This window comes from Paralichthys olivaceus, chromosome 8, assembly GCF_024713975.1.
Source record: "Paralichthys olivaceus isolate ysfri-2021 chromosome 8, ASM2471397v2, whole genome shotgun sequence".
NCBI classification, from domain to species: Eukaryota; Metazoa; Chordata; class Actinopteri; order Pleuronectiformes; family Paralichthyidae; genus Paralichthys; species Paralichthys olivaceus.
The window spans coordinates 5,351,152-5,367,593 of record NC_091100.1 but is presented as its reverse complement, the minus strand read 5'-3'; the positions used below and the strand labels follow the sequence as shown (position 1 = coordinate 5,367,593).

Below are 16,442 nucleotides of genomic sequence, written 5' to 3'. Positions count from 1 at the left end.
GCCTTGTTATAACTCAAAATGGTGGCTGAGAGAGGTTAATACATGCAAATAGAAAAAACAACTTAAGAAAGATAAACGTGGCTTTAATGCTTTGTGAAGTTCCATCACCACTGACGAGTAGCAGACCCCAATAACTTTCTGTATTAACATGTGCTGTGATTTTTTTTTTGCAGTTGACAAATTGATGATATATACTCTTTAAGTTTTGTCTACTTGCATCTTGCATGTATTTTCTTAATTTACAATGCATTGAACAACTTGCACAGTCTCCCTCTTATTTTACATAATTTCATTATAAAAATCTGTTCAAACAATAGCATTAAATTCATCTGAAATTTAGTTAATTGGATAATCTGCTTTCCTGTATGCAATGCACTCAACTCAAAAACAAAGATATGATCACAGATTATTAGAATAACCGATAAAGCTGATACTGTGAGAATGACTTCTGGTAAGTGATGTGATAATAATGATATAAAATACAATAATGATGATTATTTTCATCATTATTATTATTATTATTATTTCTAGTTGAGAGCTGCAGAACATTTATTTTATAGAGCGGAACTAAAGTTGACGGCTAGGGGGCGGATCGACCGCTATTCTGTCGCACAGCCAAAGTAGTTAGCACCAAAGCTAAAGCCAGCGAGCTATCGGCCGCTTCACCCGACGCGACATGCTCAGCTGAAGTCTTGCACGGAAAAAGGTGAGTGTCTGGAAATAACACGAACGTATCTGACATTGTTAATCTCGGTGAAAAACCGGGAGACGGAGAGAAAGTGGTTAAATGCGTCGGTTCGCTTCGTCCTCGACGTGTCAGCTCGTTTGACAGCTTCCTGTTGTTTAGCTAGCGCAGCAGCGAGCTTAGCAACGGACGGTATTAGCAGCTTCGCTGGTTGGAAATGGCTTCTTGGTCCTGCTCGTGATATCCAGGCTGCGGGTTCGTGGTGCGGACGAGAAACCGGTGCGATCGGTTCACGGGTGTCGTTCGTGGGTTTTTCCTCTATTTTCACAGTTTTCGCTGAGACGCATGAAACCTCAGCTGCACAGTTCAGAGTCGTGTGTGCTCACCATCGCTTGTTTGTTTTCTATTCGGTAGATTCTAACTTAAATCTGAGAACATGGCGCGATACTAATAACACAACCTTTATATCTAGTGTGTCATCTTTTACTTAACCTTCGTAGCTGTGACGTTAAGTAAACAACAGTTGTCAAGCTCAACATTTGTACTACAAATTAAAATGATTGCTGCAAACATTCTGTGGTCAGCTGTTGTTAGGAATTCAAGTTTGTTGACGTTTGCTATTTTCTTCCCAAAGTCCTCCAGCCAACACAACTTTACTTCTTGTATGCTAATGATAAGATGGCATTAATGACCTTGTCAGTCAAGTGAAATAGTTCTGGCATCGATGTGTCACCAGACCGGTTTGTACAGACATGTATGAAAAAAGAGCAGTATGTTTAACACTAATATGAATGTGTTTCTATTGATTTGTATATTGGGTTTTTTTCTCCCTCAGGCTGTAAACTCACCCAGTGAAACCACAGGCTGCTGTGATGTCAGAGCCGAAGCCCCCGACTCCGACCCCTGGAGACACGTACAAGGGTTGGCTCTTCAAATGGACTAACTACATAAAAGGTTATCAGAGACGCTGGTTTGTTTTGAGCAATGGACTGCTGTCGTATTACAGGTAAGTCATATCTACTTATTGTGATTTCAGCAGCCTTATGAAAATGAAATGGTTGGATAATATTCCTGATTTCACACATCAGTTATTTAGATCTCTGTGTTTTAATGTCCTTCACTCATTCATCATTCGTTTGCCATCAGGACCCAGGCAGAGATGGGTCACACATGCAGAGGCACCATCAACTTGGCCACGGCCAATATTGCTGTGGAGGACTCGTGCAATTTTGTCATTTCCAACGGCGGAGCGCAAACCTACCACCTGAAGGCCAGCTCAGAGGTGGAGCGACAGCGATGGATCACGGCGCTCGAGCTTGCCAAAGCAAAGGCTGTTCGCATGCAGGCCGAATCTGGTGAGAGAGCAGAAACGTTGATGGGAGACATAATACGAAAATCCTGTTCAGCTAATGAAGCAGCATCTGTGTCAGGCACAGTGTGGGATTTCTCTTTGTGCAAAATTCGTCATATAATCTTTCCCGTCTTCTTCCTCAGATGACTCCGGTGACGATTGTTCCACAGCTCCACCCACCGCAGGACAGGGTGGGGGCTGCCGTAACTCAGAAATCCAGTCCACACTTCGAACAATGGGCAGCAAGGTGGAGGACCTCACCACCTGCAACGATCTCATTGTCAAGCATGGTTCTGCCCTTCAAAGGTATCAGTTATCTGAGCAGTTTGACCACGTTAGAAAGAATTATCCAACAAAAAGAGGAGTGATGGTAATTTAAATATTTGATGTGCTTGTCTCATAATTTATTCCTCTCTTCTTAACACACAGGTCTTTGTCAGAACTGGAGGGGATTCGTGTTGGAGGCGACATGGGGGAGAAGATCAGACAAGTCACAGAGAGGGCCACACTGTTCCGAATCACCTCTAATGCCATGATCAACGTATGTCTCCCCAGCGTGAATCATGTAAGAACACACCACACGGTTGTCGGCCCTTTCCCTAACATGTTGCTGTTGTGTTTGCATGCTCCCCAAGGCATGTCGAGACTTCCTCGGCATGGCCCAGACCCACAGTAAGCGCTGGCAGAAGGCCTTAATGACCGAGAGAGACCAGAGGATACGGTTGGAGGAGACTCTGGAGCAGCTGGCTAAACAGCACAACCATTTGGAGCGAGCTTTCAGAGGAGCTACTGTTCTCCCCTCTTCATTCAGCAATCCCGCTTTAGGTAACAAAGGTAGGGCTCTCAACCCCAGCTGAACTTTCGTATTTGGACCATGACACAGACCTCTGCCATTCCGAGACCAATTGGGCCTCATAGTCATTCATTGTGTCACCGTCTATCTTCACTTTAGGTGGTGTTTCAGGAAAGGGGGATGCCAGTGACGAGGATGATGACAATGAGTTCTTTGATGCTATGGAAGATCCAGCAGAGTTTATAACTGTCCCTGCTGACCCCAAGTATCACAGGTTATTTACTGTCTTTCATTTTTCAAATGTCAGGGATTTTGTTGATCTTTTTTTTTGTATCTTTTATTTATTTTTTGAGTTTTGAAATATCTGTTGTCTTGTTTCTCTCTTCCACAGAAGATCTGGCAGTAATCTTAGTGGGTTCAGCAGTGAGACCGGGATTGACGATCAGTCTGTGAATGTGTGTTGAGTTTGATTTAAAGTTTGTATTTGTATTCACATGTTGTCTCTGCTTGTCATCATGTCAAAGTCACCTTACCCTCAACAATGTTTTCCTTTTCTTCCTTCAGTTTGATGAACTGTCTTTGGCATCTAATCCGGAGTCTCCTCAGTCTCTGGAGCTAGAGCCAGTTCGACAGAGACGGACTCATATTCCTGACAAGCCCAACTATTACCTCAATCTGTGGAGCATCATGAAGAATTGCATTGGAAAGGAGCTCTCAAAGATACCAATGCCTGTAAGAAACCTGTACACGTTTTGACACATATGGTGGCTTTTCTTTGAGAAAGATCAGAAGTAACCAAACTCCTTCTCTGTGTGGTCCCGCACCTGCCAGGTAAATTTCAATGAGCCCCTCTCCATGCTGCAACGTCTGTCCGAAGACCTGGAATACTACGAGCTGCTGGACAAGGGTGCTAAATGTCAGAGTTCTCTGGAGCAGATGTGTTACGTCGCCGCTTTCACGGTCTCCTCCTACTCTACGACTGTCCACCGCACAGGGAAACCCTTCAATCCACTGCTGGGAGAAACCTTTGAGCTCGACCGACTCAGAGAGTGTGGCTACCGCTCCCTGTGTGAGCAGGTATGATGAAATAACACGACTAACCACGAAACACAGTTGCAGTTAACAAGCTTTGTTTGCTTTTTCTAACTGTTTCAATTGAGACTTGAAGTCTTGCATAGATCCACAATCCACCTCTGAAAAATAAATATGGTTGTAGTGTGTAAACAGGCATATTTGTTTCCGTGACTAGGTTCAAGCCTTTGACTAACTTTGTTACATCTGGTCTCTTCTCAGGTGAGTCACCACCCACCTGCTGCAGCTCATCATGCCATCTCTGAGAAGGGTTGGACACTCAGACAGGAAATAAGTCTGGCCAGCAAGTTTAGAGGAAAATATCTCTCTATCATGCCCCTGGGTGAGTTAATGTTTTAATCAGTTTATTAATCAGTGTACATTGTCACCGTGTACATGTTAAAATACTTGTATTCATTGTATTTATGTTATTTTATAACTTATGTTGTTATAGAAAAAAAAAGTCAAAAACATTTTAATTTAGCAGGATTCAAATGAAAATCTCTGTTTTCAGGTTCTATCCAGTGTTTGTTTGATAAGAGCGACAATCACTACTCTTGGAAAAAAGTAACTACAACAGTCCACAACATTATTGTGGGGAAACTGTGGATCGATCAGGTGATTGTAAAATTATTTAGAAACAATAAGTGATATAGATGCTTTCATACACCAAGTCGTCTGCCAGCAAAACATTTTGTCGCTCTCTGCCTCCAGTCAGGGGAGATAGATGTGGTGAACCACAAGACAGGAGATCGCTGCCACCTCAAGTTTGCTCCCTACAGTTACTTCTCCAGAGATGTACCCAGAAAGGTGGGATTTTGTATTTTGTCTTTTTCTTTTATGGTATAGAACTTCCTGTATGTTAAACCAGAGCACTTATTCATTTTATAAAGTCTTGTGCTGCCTTCTGTCAGATTGTTTAATATTCCATTGATTACTGACAGCTGTATTTGTCTCTCAGGTAACCGGAGTAGTAACAGATAAGGATGGAAAGGCCCACTATGTGCTGTCAGGAACATGGGACGAGAAGATGGAGTTGTCTCGGGTAATGCAGAGCAGTAAAGGCGAGAACGGCACAGAGGGCAAACAGAGGACTGTGTATCAGACCCTCAAAGCCAAAGAAATCTGGAGAAAGAACCCATTACCGTGAGTTGCTGTTTTTAAAGCAAAGTGCTTTTAAACAAACAGAGCTGTAGTTTGGCTTTGTGCATCTGATCGTTTTATCGTAATGACTTTCCAGAGAGGGAGCAGAGAACATGTACTTCTTCTCCACACTGGCCTTGACTCTCAATGAATTTGAGGAGGGAGTGGCGCCAACAGACAGTCGTCGTCGCCCTGACCAGCGGTTAATGGAGGACGGCCGCTGGGACGAGGCTAACGCAGAGAAACAGAGGCTAGAAGAAAAACAGCGCACGGCCCGTAGAGAAAGGGAGAGGGAAGCCGTTAAAGTCGCCTGCTCACCTGAGGAAGGTAGGAAAAGAAAGAGGGCCACTTGGTTTGGAGTTCATTTATTTGTTTTGTGTTTCTGTCCAATGTTTTTCTGTCCATTCATCTTTTGTCCACTTTGTCTGTCTCGGTATATTTTGTCTGCTTGTCTCTGTCTCAACCCTAAGCTGTCACTGAGGATTCAGTCAATGACTCACCCTTGAAAAGCAAGTACTCTCCGCTTAGTCTCTCCCCACCCTAGTTATGTTGATTCAAGAATCTTTACCACACACACACCTGTTTGTTTGCGTGTGTTATGGGAAGGTGCTTCAGTAAATATCTTCGACGTTGTTTTAATAACGTCTCATTCACATTTTACTGTCCCTCCATTCGTTTGTCTCATTTAGCTGATGCACAGGAGACTGGCACAGAAGCAAGTGAGGTTACTGATGAAAGCAAGTATCACCGCTGTTCAACATAACGTGTACATTTTAACAGTGCTTTGAGTGGCATTTTAACAACACTGTGAGGAAGACATGACCTTAGTATATCCACAGACGCCTGTTTCTCTGTTCTAAAGATTCCATAGTTACTCAAACAATTGCAGGTATTTGTAGAGAAACAAGTCGCTATTTTGAGCCAGACAGTCAGGAATATTTAACTGCTCATCTTCATGGTGGATAAAGTTACGTCACACATTGACAAAAGTCATCGGCCATTTGACATCATTATATTTTTACAATGTGTGCTGTGAAGTGTTTGTATAATTCCTTCAAACAACCAAGGCCAGCACTGAACAGCGTTTGAGTTACATTGGCTTCACACGACATTGCATTTTCTAAGATAGATTAAATAAGAATCAGTCTATTAGTTTTATGACAACTTGAAAAGCACTAGTGCATATCTCCACCAGTCCCTCTATGAAACCACATGTTGTTTGAATCAAGATCCACAAATTATTCTCAGAGAAATCAACTAAACTGTGAAAACGCCCCAATCCGACACAGAAAGTTCAAATTCACTGGATCCGCACCAAAATCTAATGGGTTCCAAAATTTAATTCAATCGCAATTATTACCAGACAAATGCAGACAAACCTCATTGACGAAGATTTAAAGGTATTGTATGACAGTAAAAATGGGCGGAGGGCTCGTCAGCATAAACAGAGGTCACAAAAAACCGGAAGAAGCAAAGATACACTTTGTAACACAAAGCAATGGCATTAATGTGAAACGTGGCCTTAAATTTGAGGGTTGTGATGTGATGTAAAAGAAACATGTCTCTTGTGCTTAAGATGCCACAAACAGCACTTTCAAAATGTCCACAAACAACAAATTGCCGGCATTTCATTCTCTGAGTTGTGGATTTACGTCTTCTTTTTGTGCTGGTGTTGCTCAGCTGACACAGAGGACTCTCCCCCTCATACACCTGTTGCATGCAAGTAGCTCCTTACATTTTCACTTACTGTTCTCCTTTGTGTCATTGACCACTTGTCGGTCATAGCCACTCTTGTATTTCATAACCTCCAAACATTCATTCCTTCATCCTTCATTCTATTTCAGCCCCTCATGGACCATCACTCCTCCCCCTTTTAAGCAAGTATTCTGGTCTCGATATTCAATACAGAGCAGTTCTCTCCGATTTTCTAGTAATTTAGTAAATTCCAGATTTTATTTGACAAGAAAAAAATCGTTCATCATCCATCATTTCCTCTTTACGTCCTTTTTCAACTTACTCTCTCTTAGTGGATGGAAAGGACGGTGCTAATGGAGCTTCAGTCAAAAGCAAGTAACATCAGTCCCGATCTCCATTGTCCCTCTTTCGTTCTTTTTTGTTTTGTAAGCGTGTATCAGTGGAGACTAGATGCCACTAATAGTAGAATGTGTAGAACAAGCCAAGCTTTGTAATACTGTGTTTTAGAGTAGTAACCTATTAGGCACTGATCACAATGCTCTGGTCCCGGGAGGTTATCAAACAGTCTAATGCTCCACATGATGAGGAATGAATTGCTTTGTTTTTTAGCGAGTCCTAACTAGAGCCCAGCTGATATGGATTTTTGGGGGCAGATTGTGTAAAATATAAGGTTTCATATCGGCAAACAAACACTGATACAGATATAATCGGCCAGCTGATATATCGGTTGGGCTCTAGTGCAGACCAGTTTTGCTTTAAAGCTTCAGTGTGTAGAATTTAGCGGTGAGGTTTCATGTTGCAGCTGAACACCCCTCACCTCACCCTCCCCTTCCAAACATGACGGAGAACCTGTGGTAGCTTCAGTTGTCATTAGAAAGTTCTTTAGTTTGTCCAGTCTGGGCTACTGTAAAAAACATGTCGGCCTCCGTAGAGAGGAGCCGCTCCTAATGTAAATGTATGGTATTTAAATACAAGGGCTCGTTCTAGGGTAAAGAAAATGACAATTTGTACAATTTAGATGAAACCCATTAGTGAAAACGTACACACTGAACCTTTAGATATGGTGCACTATTATGTTAATGTTATTACGTTCATTCCTTATTCACCCACCTGAGAGCATAGCAGCTTCTTTTAAGCAGTGATGTGTTGCCGTGGCTCCCTTCCATCTCGATAAAAGATCTTTCTTTTCCTTCAGGTGCCCATCAAGACAACTACCAAGCCCTGTGGTTTGAGAAGTTAGATGACCCCGTATCCGGAGAGACCTTGCACGTCTACAAGGGGGGTTACTGGGAGGCGAAGGACCAAGGCAGCTGGGAAATTTGCCCCGACATCTTCTGATCGCAGCCGAACTGGCCCGTTTTCCCTCAGCCGTGTAGAAAATGAGAAGATGGTAAGAAGTGACCTACCTGACATCGGCTAAAAGTGTGGATTCCAGCCTGACGTCAAACTCTCTTCAATGTCTGTAGCTTCATCCGATCATCTTCCTCAGCGCCACATTTCCAGCAGAGATTTGCTCAGGAACAAGTGCACGTGGATTTCACCCTCAATGTAGATACACTGTTCACCGAGCTTTGTAGTAACGTTGCTGTCAGTTCTCAGAAACCCTTCTCACTGCCTCTCAAACACTTATCCTTGTCTTCTTCTGCTGCTTGTTCTCAGTCCACGGGCCTCTGGGTTCAGCGTTTCAGTTGCATTTGGCACCAGGTTATTATGCATTTTCCTCAGAAGCACTATTGTCAAGCATAATTCATCCAGACGGCATTACTGTGTAGAAGGTTTGCTTAGACGCAGTGAGCCACAAACATATATTATATGAGTTTCTGTTTGTTGTGCATTCCTTACGTGTGTTATTTTGCAAAGAATTGATTGGATGTTCCCCAGCACAGCACCACAGCGAGTCAAAGTTCAATCACACTCCAACATCTTTAATAGTTCACACAGTTGATATTCCTTACACCAGATTCAGACCACACCTGCACTGAAATGCTTCCGTGGTTCTGACTAAAGGTATTTTGTTTCTAAAGGATGTAGTTGTTGTCGTATTTCAACGATAACAAAACAGGGTTTGCCTTTGAATTGCGGTGCTACTTTATTCGTAGTATTAGGTATACTACACCTACACATGGCTCGTTGAGTAATAAGTGTAAAATACATGACGTGAAATTCGCTCGTTATGATGATGCCCCTGCTCTTATTGTAATTTGGCCTGAAAAAGTCTGGTTTGGTTATTTTAAGAATCCTTTATTTTGAGTCTCTATTAGCTGCAAATTTCATTCTATATGCAGGTTTGGGTTTTCTTTACCTTCAGAAGAGTAATTCATTGAATCATAAATATTCTTTATTTGGTGTATTAGATACCTTATAGATTTGTTGTGTAATCAAACAGATTTGTATTTGTACCAATGAAAAATGAAAATTTTTGCAAGAAATGTGGAAGGAGGAGTTTGAGCCCTGATGTTTTTGTTTGGTTGTGTTGTTTGTTTTTTTGCGTAGCTGTTCACGATCTCCCAAAATGCACCAGCCTCATCGTACTGTCTGATAAAATGTATTCGATTTACCCTCTAATCCTTAATGTTTAAGATCAAGCGTGTCAACAAGTCTGCTTCTTGCTCATAACAGATTCAACCATTTAATTTCTGCTTTCAAAGTAAATGTTGACGCTCACAATTTGAATGTTGATTCAATTTCGGAGCGGCGCGCCTGCGCTCGAGCTGTCGCTGGGCGTCGTGCTCGTTGATTCGTGAAGTGAAATATGAGGCAAAACGCCTTTCGTCCTCCTGGTTTCCATCAAACCTATAGATCACAGCTTTAATCTGGATATTTTAGCGTTTTGTGTGTGAAAATGTTAAACAGACAGCAATAAGAGTGTCTCAGTGCATTGATACACTCATAATGGCACAAAATGAAATATTTAGGACAGCGTGAAGGTTTTCGTCTCTGCTGCTGCTTGTCACCCGAGTGGAGGGACTGTGTGGTTGATCTGAATTTCATTTTATATTCAAGTGTACTTAAAAGGAGAACACTGAAAACGAAGATAGCAAAACGTGATGTTGCAAATATTTATGTGTAAATAATGAAATAGTACAGTAACTGTGATATTAACTGGTTTTGTTGATAGAGAATCTAAGGGCAGTGAAGCACTTTTAATTTTTTTTCTTGATCATTTTTATTTAATCCGGATACAGTTTCTTTTTCTGAGCTGCGCACCGTGTTACCATAAATCATCCTTTTACACATAGGATAGCTTTATATATTTATATTTTCAACTTTACACAAATTTGAAGTAGACATCCTGATTCGACGTTATGTCCCTTCAATTACAGAGATTTCAGTTTCTGTTCAGTCTTTCCTGTCTTTTTTTAAAACAATATAATCTTAATTTTTAACCATTGGTCTTAATTGTTTAGCTAACATTCTATGTTTTAACTCTTAAGTTTCTACCTTTTTTTTCATCCCTTTTATTGTTTCCAGTGATTATTTTTTTCCACACAAAAAGAGACTGAAGATGTTATTGCACTTTAGTACAGTACAGCAGCTACTTAATATGCCCTAACTGATTTTACTGATGAACAGTCAACTGTTAATGTCCGCTACTGAAGACTTTGTCACTTTGTGAAGTTGTTTTGGAAACGTTTTCCTAAACCGTGTTCAGTAATTCCAAACATATGTAAAGAGGAAAAAATATATATATACATATGTATTGAAGGGCATTGATTTCACCTTTTTCTGTCAATTAATTCAGTTTTTAGCAGGATTGTGTTAGAGGTTGACAATATTAAAGTCTGTTTGGAGATGAAGTGCAAATCTCTGGTTTTGTCTTGTTTTAAAAAAAAAATGTTTTAATCACAAAACGGTTAATGGTATTCATAAAGCAGCATCTAATCAGGATAATCATACATGTACTTAGGACATTTATGGCAGTTAGTCTTCACATCAAGGAACTGAGACGGCTCATTTCACAAATAAAGACTTGGGGAGAAATATGGGATTTTTCCAAAGTGGCTATGTAACAATGCCGAGCTCTTGCATCCAAAATTCTAAATAATTAAAGATCATAAATAATATCAGAATAGGTTATTTCTGGGAGTTAAATTACTGGATGATAACATGCATTTATGTTCAAGCAGAATTTTAATTAATTAATGAATAGGGAAATACACTTAGAGCTGCAGATGGTCACAAAGAAGTAGATTAGAGAGCAAGTGAAAAGTCAAATCTAAAAATAAAGGGATACACGATATGCACCTTTCACTAGCTGGCACATAATGGTTGCATGAGGATGTTGCTGTTATTTGTGCATATGTATGAGGACATACGAACATTAATGAATATACTGATATAAGTAAATGGGCAGGTATTGGTTCTCTAACTCTTGGTCGACAGAACTTTGTAGAACAACATTTGAGGGGAGAAAACCATTGATTGAAGTGTCAAGTGAAAAAGAAAAACGGATTATTTGCAATCAGAAATTCTGAGAAAAGTTTTCATGGAAAAGTCCAGTCAGCCGATAGTCAAAAAATAGACTTTGCTAAAAGTAATAGATAAGGAAACATGCAATATAAGAGCATGGAAATATAAAATAGAAATATAACAGAAATTATATTTACAATTGAAACAGTTCAGCGTTCAAAGGTTTTATTGTCATCTGCACAACAGATACAGCGTACATGTTGGCAATGAAAATCTTAAATCCCAGGCACCTCAAGCAACTCACATGCAATAGTGTCAGAAAATAAGAGTAACTAAAAATACAAGTACCAATACACTAGTGCAAATAAAACAGTATATATACAGTGGAATACATTGCACATTAGCCGTTGAATTCAAAAGGTAGGAGTGAGTATTAAATAGATAATAAATATTGTAAAAATAATAGAAAGTTTCCAAACTTTCTCTTTAATTGATGTGTGATTAATTGATCCGCCTTTCTGCCTTTAAATATGGAGAAGTAGAAATCATGATGGCGCCTCCCTGTGGACAGATGGCCTCACAGCAGCTGGTCCAGTACCAGCTCTGTCTCCAAACAGCTGATCTCAGTCTCTTCTCTCCTGAGAACATTCAGTGAGTCCAACAATCTCTTTACTTCTTGTTCTTCTAGATATTTATTTGAGAAGATGTTTCACCAGTGGAGGAAAAGCTTGTTGTTTGTGTTTGTGTTGTTTTGTGTCTTAAAGAGGGTTCGCTCTGCTCAAAGTCTGAGAAATAGAATGATTTGAACTGATGTTTGTTGTTTGTCCCTGAAAGTTGATCTCTGGACTCTTTATTGTATCATTCAGACTTTTTTCTTTTCTAACGACTTTATATTGTAACTCTGTTTGTTTACAGACAGAAATGTTTGTTAATTCAACATGAAAAGATTATCTGCGGTTGAATTTGATGCAACGTTAAAGAAAAGTTTCTACAGCTTCTTTACAGGTTGAAAAAGAGTCTGACTCACTAGGTTTCATCACGAGTTTGTACATTGAAGTAATGTGTAATAGATATTGTGTGACTAGGCCGACAGCCACTACTGAGGATTTAAAACTCAATGAGGATTAAACAACCGTTGTTGAAGAAAGAGACTCTTGTATTTCACATAAACATTATTTCACTGTGCAGTACACCAGGAAGTACACATAAATGATACAGGTGAACACTCCTCAATGAAACACTGTATTTTGACTGGACATACGCAGCCGTATTTCCCTTGGTTCTTTTTACAGTTGTCCTCATCGTCACAATGAGCACAACACAAAGTCTGAAACTTAACTATGGAATTCAGCCATCAGTGACATCATACTGTGACATCATGTCTTTCATGAAAGACCCATTGTCATGGTTGTATGACAAAAAGTGCCATCAATACCCTGAGTCTAGACTTTAATGTGTTCATCTTTTTATTTGCAGTCTTTAATGTGTCTGACCGTAGAATAAATATCACAGTCACATGCAATGGGACAATAAAGATGACTTAGTTCATGAGCAGTGAAATGAATAAGACCAAGTAGACGGACTGGAATCTCAGACATGTGCGCTTTATTGGGTTGTTGTGAACACCAAGAGGCTTGGAGCCCCATGCACAAACCTTACACCTCCATACAAGGTAGAAGCTTTGTCTTTTGCATAATGACAAACACAAACTGGACCAAGTATTGTTTAAGGCTGAAAGTACAAAAAACAAAACAAGTTTCAGATTACATAATTTACATATTAAGCAATACTACAGGCCTTTTGGGCAGTGGCCCCAACCAGAGAATAAACCTTCATAGAGGCAAATAAGATGGTGAACACAGACATCTGGAATGACCTACACAAACACAACAATGAACATCATGTTCCTCACACATTCACACCGCCTGGGACGCTCTGTGCTTCCAGCAGAGTTTCTCCCCATCAGGGGGCATGGTGCCATAGCCATAGTGATGAGGGAAAATGGAAGAGGTGTCGTGGGCTCAGCATACACCAGTGTGTTGGTGTAGGCATGTATGCAGAGCCCTTCGTTTGGGTTTGTAGCAGTGTGTTTAGCAGTGTGTGACAGTCTGTTTAGAAGCACTTCCTGTGGACAATGCTGGGGCCGGACTCATCATACTCCTGCTTGCTGATCCACATCTGCTGGAAGGTGGACAGAGAGGCCAGGATGGAGCCTCCGATCCATACAGAGTACTTCCTCTCTGGGGGAGCAATGATCTAAAGGGAGGAAAATAAAAATAGGTTAAAAAAATACCATAATTGTACTTCCTGTGAGTATTTAAGTCTACACTTAAATACAGTAAAACGGGAAAGCAAGAGTTTGAATACTGCAATAGCACAGTTTATCCACCAGGGGCTAGTAGAGTGCATAAACGAGGAGTTTTACCTTGATCTTCATGGTGGTGGGTGCCAAGGCAGTGATTTCCTTCTGCATACGGTCAGCAATGCCTGGGTACATGGTGGTTCCTCCAGATAGCACGGTGTTGGCGTACAGGTCCTTACGGATGTCCACGTCACACTTCATGATGCTGTTGAAGGTAGTTTCATGGATACCACAAGACTCCATTCCTATGAAAAGAAGGCATTCAGTCAAACGTAAGTAAATGTATGATGTGTCAGCGTTTGAAATTCAAGTCTCATCTTCTTTAAGTGGCATTTTCCTGATGTTAATTACCAAGGAATGAAGGCTGGAAGAGGGCCTCGGGACAACGGAACCTCTCGTTTCCAATGGTGATGACCTGTCCGTCGGGCAGCTCATAGCTCTTCTCCAGGGATGAGGAGGAGGCAGCGGTTCCCATTTCCTGCTCAAAGTCCAGAGCAACGTAACACAGCTTCTCCTTGATGTCACGCACAATCTCACGCTCGGCTGAGAGAGAGAAGAAAACAAAGAATCGTCATGATTTGTTTCTTTAACTTTAAATATCAGCTTGCTTTGAAGACACTGTGCGCTGCTCACCTGTGGTGGTGAAGCTGTAGCCCCTCTCCGTCAGGATCTTCATGAGGTAGTCAGTCAGGTCCCTGCCAGCGAGGTCCAACCTGAGGATGGCGTGGGGCAGGGCATAGCCCTCGTAGATGGGCACTGTGTGGGTCACACCATCTCCAGAGTCCATGACGATACCAGTGGTACGACCAGAGGCGTACAGGGACAGCACAGCCTGGATGGCCACGTACATGGCAGGAGTGTTGAAGGTCTCAAACATGATCTGGAGGAGAGGGAGATTAAAAAAAAGGATGAGTCAATGAACTGTGTAAAAGTGAACTGGTATTGGTTAGTGCAGTCAGATCAATAAGGGCACCTAACAGTGTGCGTTCTGTTTTGAATATAAACACCACTCATAACCCGTTAGTTTGATCACGTTAACTGTACAGATGGAGTGCAACCACCCGCTCTGCCATCTGTTGCATCATGCAGTTACCAGAGTGTGGTTTTAACGTTTAATATATTTTAGCAAGTCCAACACAAGTCCTAATTTGAAACACAGCAGTGACCATGCTGCAGCACGTCATATCTGAAGCATCACAGTGCAGAGAGATAAAGACCTGAAGCATCTGCAGATGTGAAAAGATCAGCACAGGAAGGAAGAAACCTGGAGATTGAAGGAGCAGGAGGAAGGAAATGGATTGAGAAGAAGAAGAAGAAATTCCTGCACATGGTGCAGGTGAGCTGAGCAGGAGGGGGATTTCTGAGTGCATCAAGCCAATGTTACCTGGGTCATCTTTTCCCTGTTGGCTTTGGGGTTCAGGGGGGCCTCTGTGAGCAGGACTGGGTGCTCCTCTGGGGCAACTCTCAGCTCATTGTAGAAGGTGTGATGCCAGATCTTCTCCATGTCATCCCAGTTGGTGACGATACCGTGCTCAATGGGGTACTTGAGGGTCAGGATTCCCCTTTTGCTCTGTGCCTCATCACCGACATAGCTGTCCTTCTGGCCCATTCCGACCATCACACCCTGGGAGGAGAAGAAGAGGGTGTGAGTGTGTACAAAAAATGTAGGTTATTGAAGGATTTATATTGTGTTTATGGGGAAGCGCTGTACCTGATGCCTGGGACGTCCAACAATGGAGGGGAACACGGCACGGGGAGCGTCGTCTCCTGCAAAGCCAGCTTTGCACATACCGGAGCCATTGTCCACAACGAGGGCGGCAATTTCTTCATCCATTTTCTGGGGGAAGAGAGACAGAGGAGGGCATTGTTAAAACACTGGTGCTCTGTGACAGTGACGCCTCACATCTGGCAAACAGCAACCCGGTTTGACTCCCTGTCGTTGTACAGAGTGGACGCTGGATGTCGCAGTGGCGCAGGATCCAGTTCAGAACCAGAGCTGAGACAAAGGCTGATTCTCCCTCGGTCTGATCATGGCCATATAAGGAAAAACACGAGCAGCTGCACAGGCGGTGGCCCCCGTGAAACCGCCCCGTGTCCTGACACCGACCGACCGGCCGGCCACTCCCTTCGCGATCGACCGATCAATTAACCAGCGAGCACTAATGGATGAACAGTTGTGATGAATGAACTCCCATCAGACACAGTCACGTCGCGACCTTTGGGTTAATGAGAAGAAAGGTTCCACTGACATTCTTGTTTTATGTCAATGTCACCTCAACCTCTTCTTACGCTTCCACCTACACTTTAAGTGGTTTTAACTTTAATCCGACTAATCTCCCTTCATCCGCGTCTCTCTCTCTCTGTGTATGTGTGTGTCTATGAGTGTGTGTGTGTGTGTAACCGGTGCCAGAGCATCTTGTTACACGGGGTCAGTGTGAGTTTGTTCTGCGGTGACAGCTCGGGAGCAGCCGGGGTAAACCCGCACCAGCCCCCCGGTTCAACACACAATCACACCGCATAGTCTCCAAAACTACTAAAGTAACCGTGCGGCTCCGGAGCAGACACCGACTAAATGAATGAATGAATGAATAACGAAGGGAGGGAGGGGTGGGGGGGGGATTTTAAAAGTTGAGGGTTCGCACAGAAAACGCATCATAACTTCACCGCATGAATGAACGCATCTGAACACAGCACATTTAAAACACGCATGAGTCAAAAGTAGAAGCTTCCGTGTTGGTGCGTGTGTGTGCGGGGGTCTTACCTGTGTGCGGGTTGGTTTGCGGGTTTAGGAGCAGGTCTGTGTGTGGGAACGCTGCGGTGCGGCTCCGACTAATGTCCGGTCTCGACTGTGGCGGAAGCCGAGGAGCCGCCGCGCTTTATCAGAGCGCGCGCTGCAGCCCCGCTCCATAAAAGGAGAACTTTCCTCACGGCG

The 16,442-nt window shown here is 42.4% G+C and overlaps 2 protein-coding genes across 23 annotated transcripts; one reads left to right on the top strand and one right to left on the bottom strand.

Annotated features, from left to right (window-relative positions):
• The first annotated feature begins 579 nt into the window (after positions 1-579).
• osbp (oxysterol binding protein) lies at positions 580-10,542 on the top strand. 22 transcript variants are annotated; one of them, XR_011243706.1, is made up of 22 exons: positions 580-706; positions 1,521-1,691; positions 1,832-2,040; positions 2,180-2,342; positions 2,466-2,577; positions 2,672-2,870; positions 2,989-3,103; positions 3,221-3,284; positions 3,394-3,561; positions 3,661-3,906; positions 4,123-4,243; positions 4,415-4,518; positions 4,615-4,710; positions 4,862-5,046; positions 5,141-5,370; positions 5,514-5,552; positions 5,733-5,780; positions 6,724-6,762; positions 6,888-6,920; positions 7,071-7,109; positions 7,934-8,128; positions 8,205-8,345. XR_011243706.1 is itself a non-coding variant. In XM_069529452.1 (21 exons), the coding sequence occupies exons 2-21, from the start codon at positions 1,558-1,560 to the stop codon at positions 8,074-8,076; spliced, it is 2,478 nt and encodes an 825-aa protein (XP_069385553.1). In that variant the 5' UTR covers positions 580-706; positions 1,521-1,557; the 3' UTR covers positions 8,077-10,542. The 22 variants fall into 22 exon arrangements, 19 of the variants coding, with proteins under 19 accessions (XP_069385553.1, XP_069385552.1, XP_069385549.1 ...); XM_069529452.1 differs by having other exon boundaries at positions 2,672-2,861; positions 7,934-10,542; XM_069529451.1 differs by having other exon boundaries at positions 3,224-3,284; positions 7,934-10,542.
• Positions 10,543-12,731: 2,189 nt separating this feature from the next.
• actb1 (actin, beta 1) lies at positions 12,732-16,411 on the bottom strand. Its single transcript, XM_020103099.2, has 7 exons — positions 16,272-16,411; positions 15,222-15,347; positions 14,895-15,134; positions 14,144-14,390; positions 13,862-14,053; positions 13,574-13,755; positions 12,732-13,404 (listed from the first exon to the last, which is right to left on the bottom strand). Exons 2-7 carry the CDS (start codon positions 15,342-15,344, stop codon positions 13,261-13,263), a joined length of 1,128 nt encoding a protein of 375 aa, XP_019958658.1. The 5' UTR covers positions 15,345-15,347; positions 16,272-16,411; the 3' UTR covers positions 12,732-13,260.
• Between the last annotated feature and the right edge of the window lie 31 nt (positions 16,412-16,442).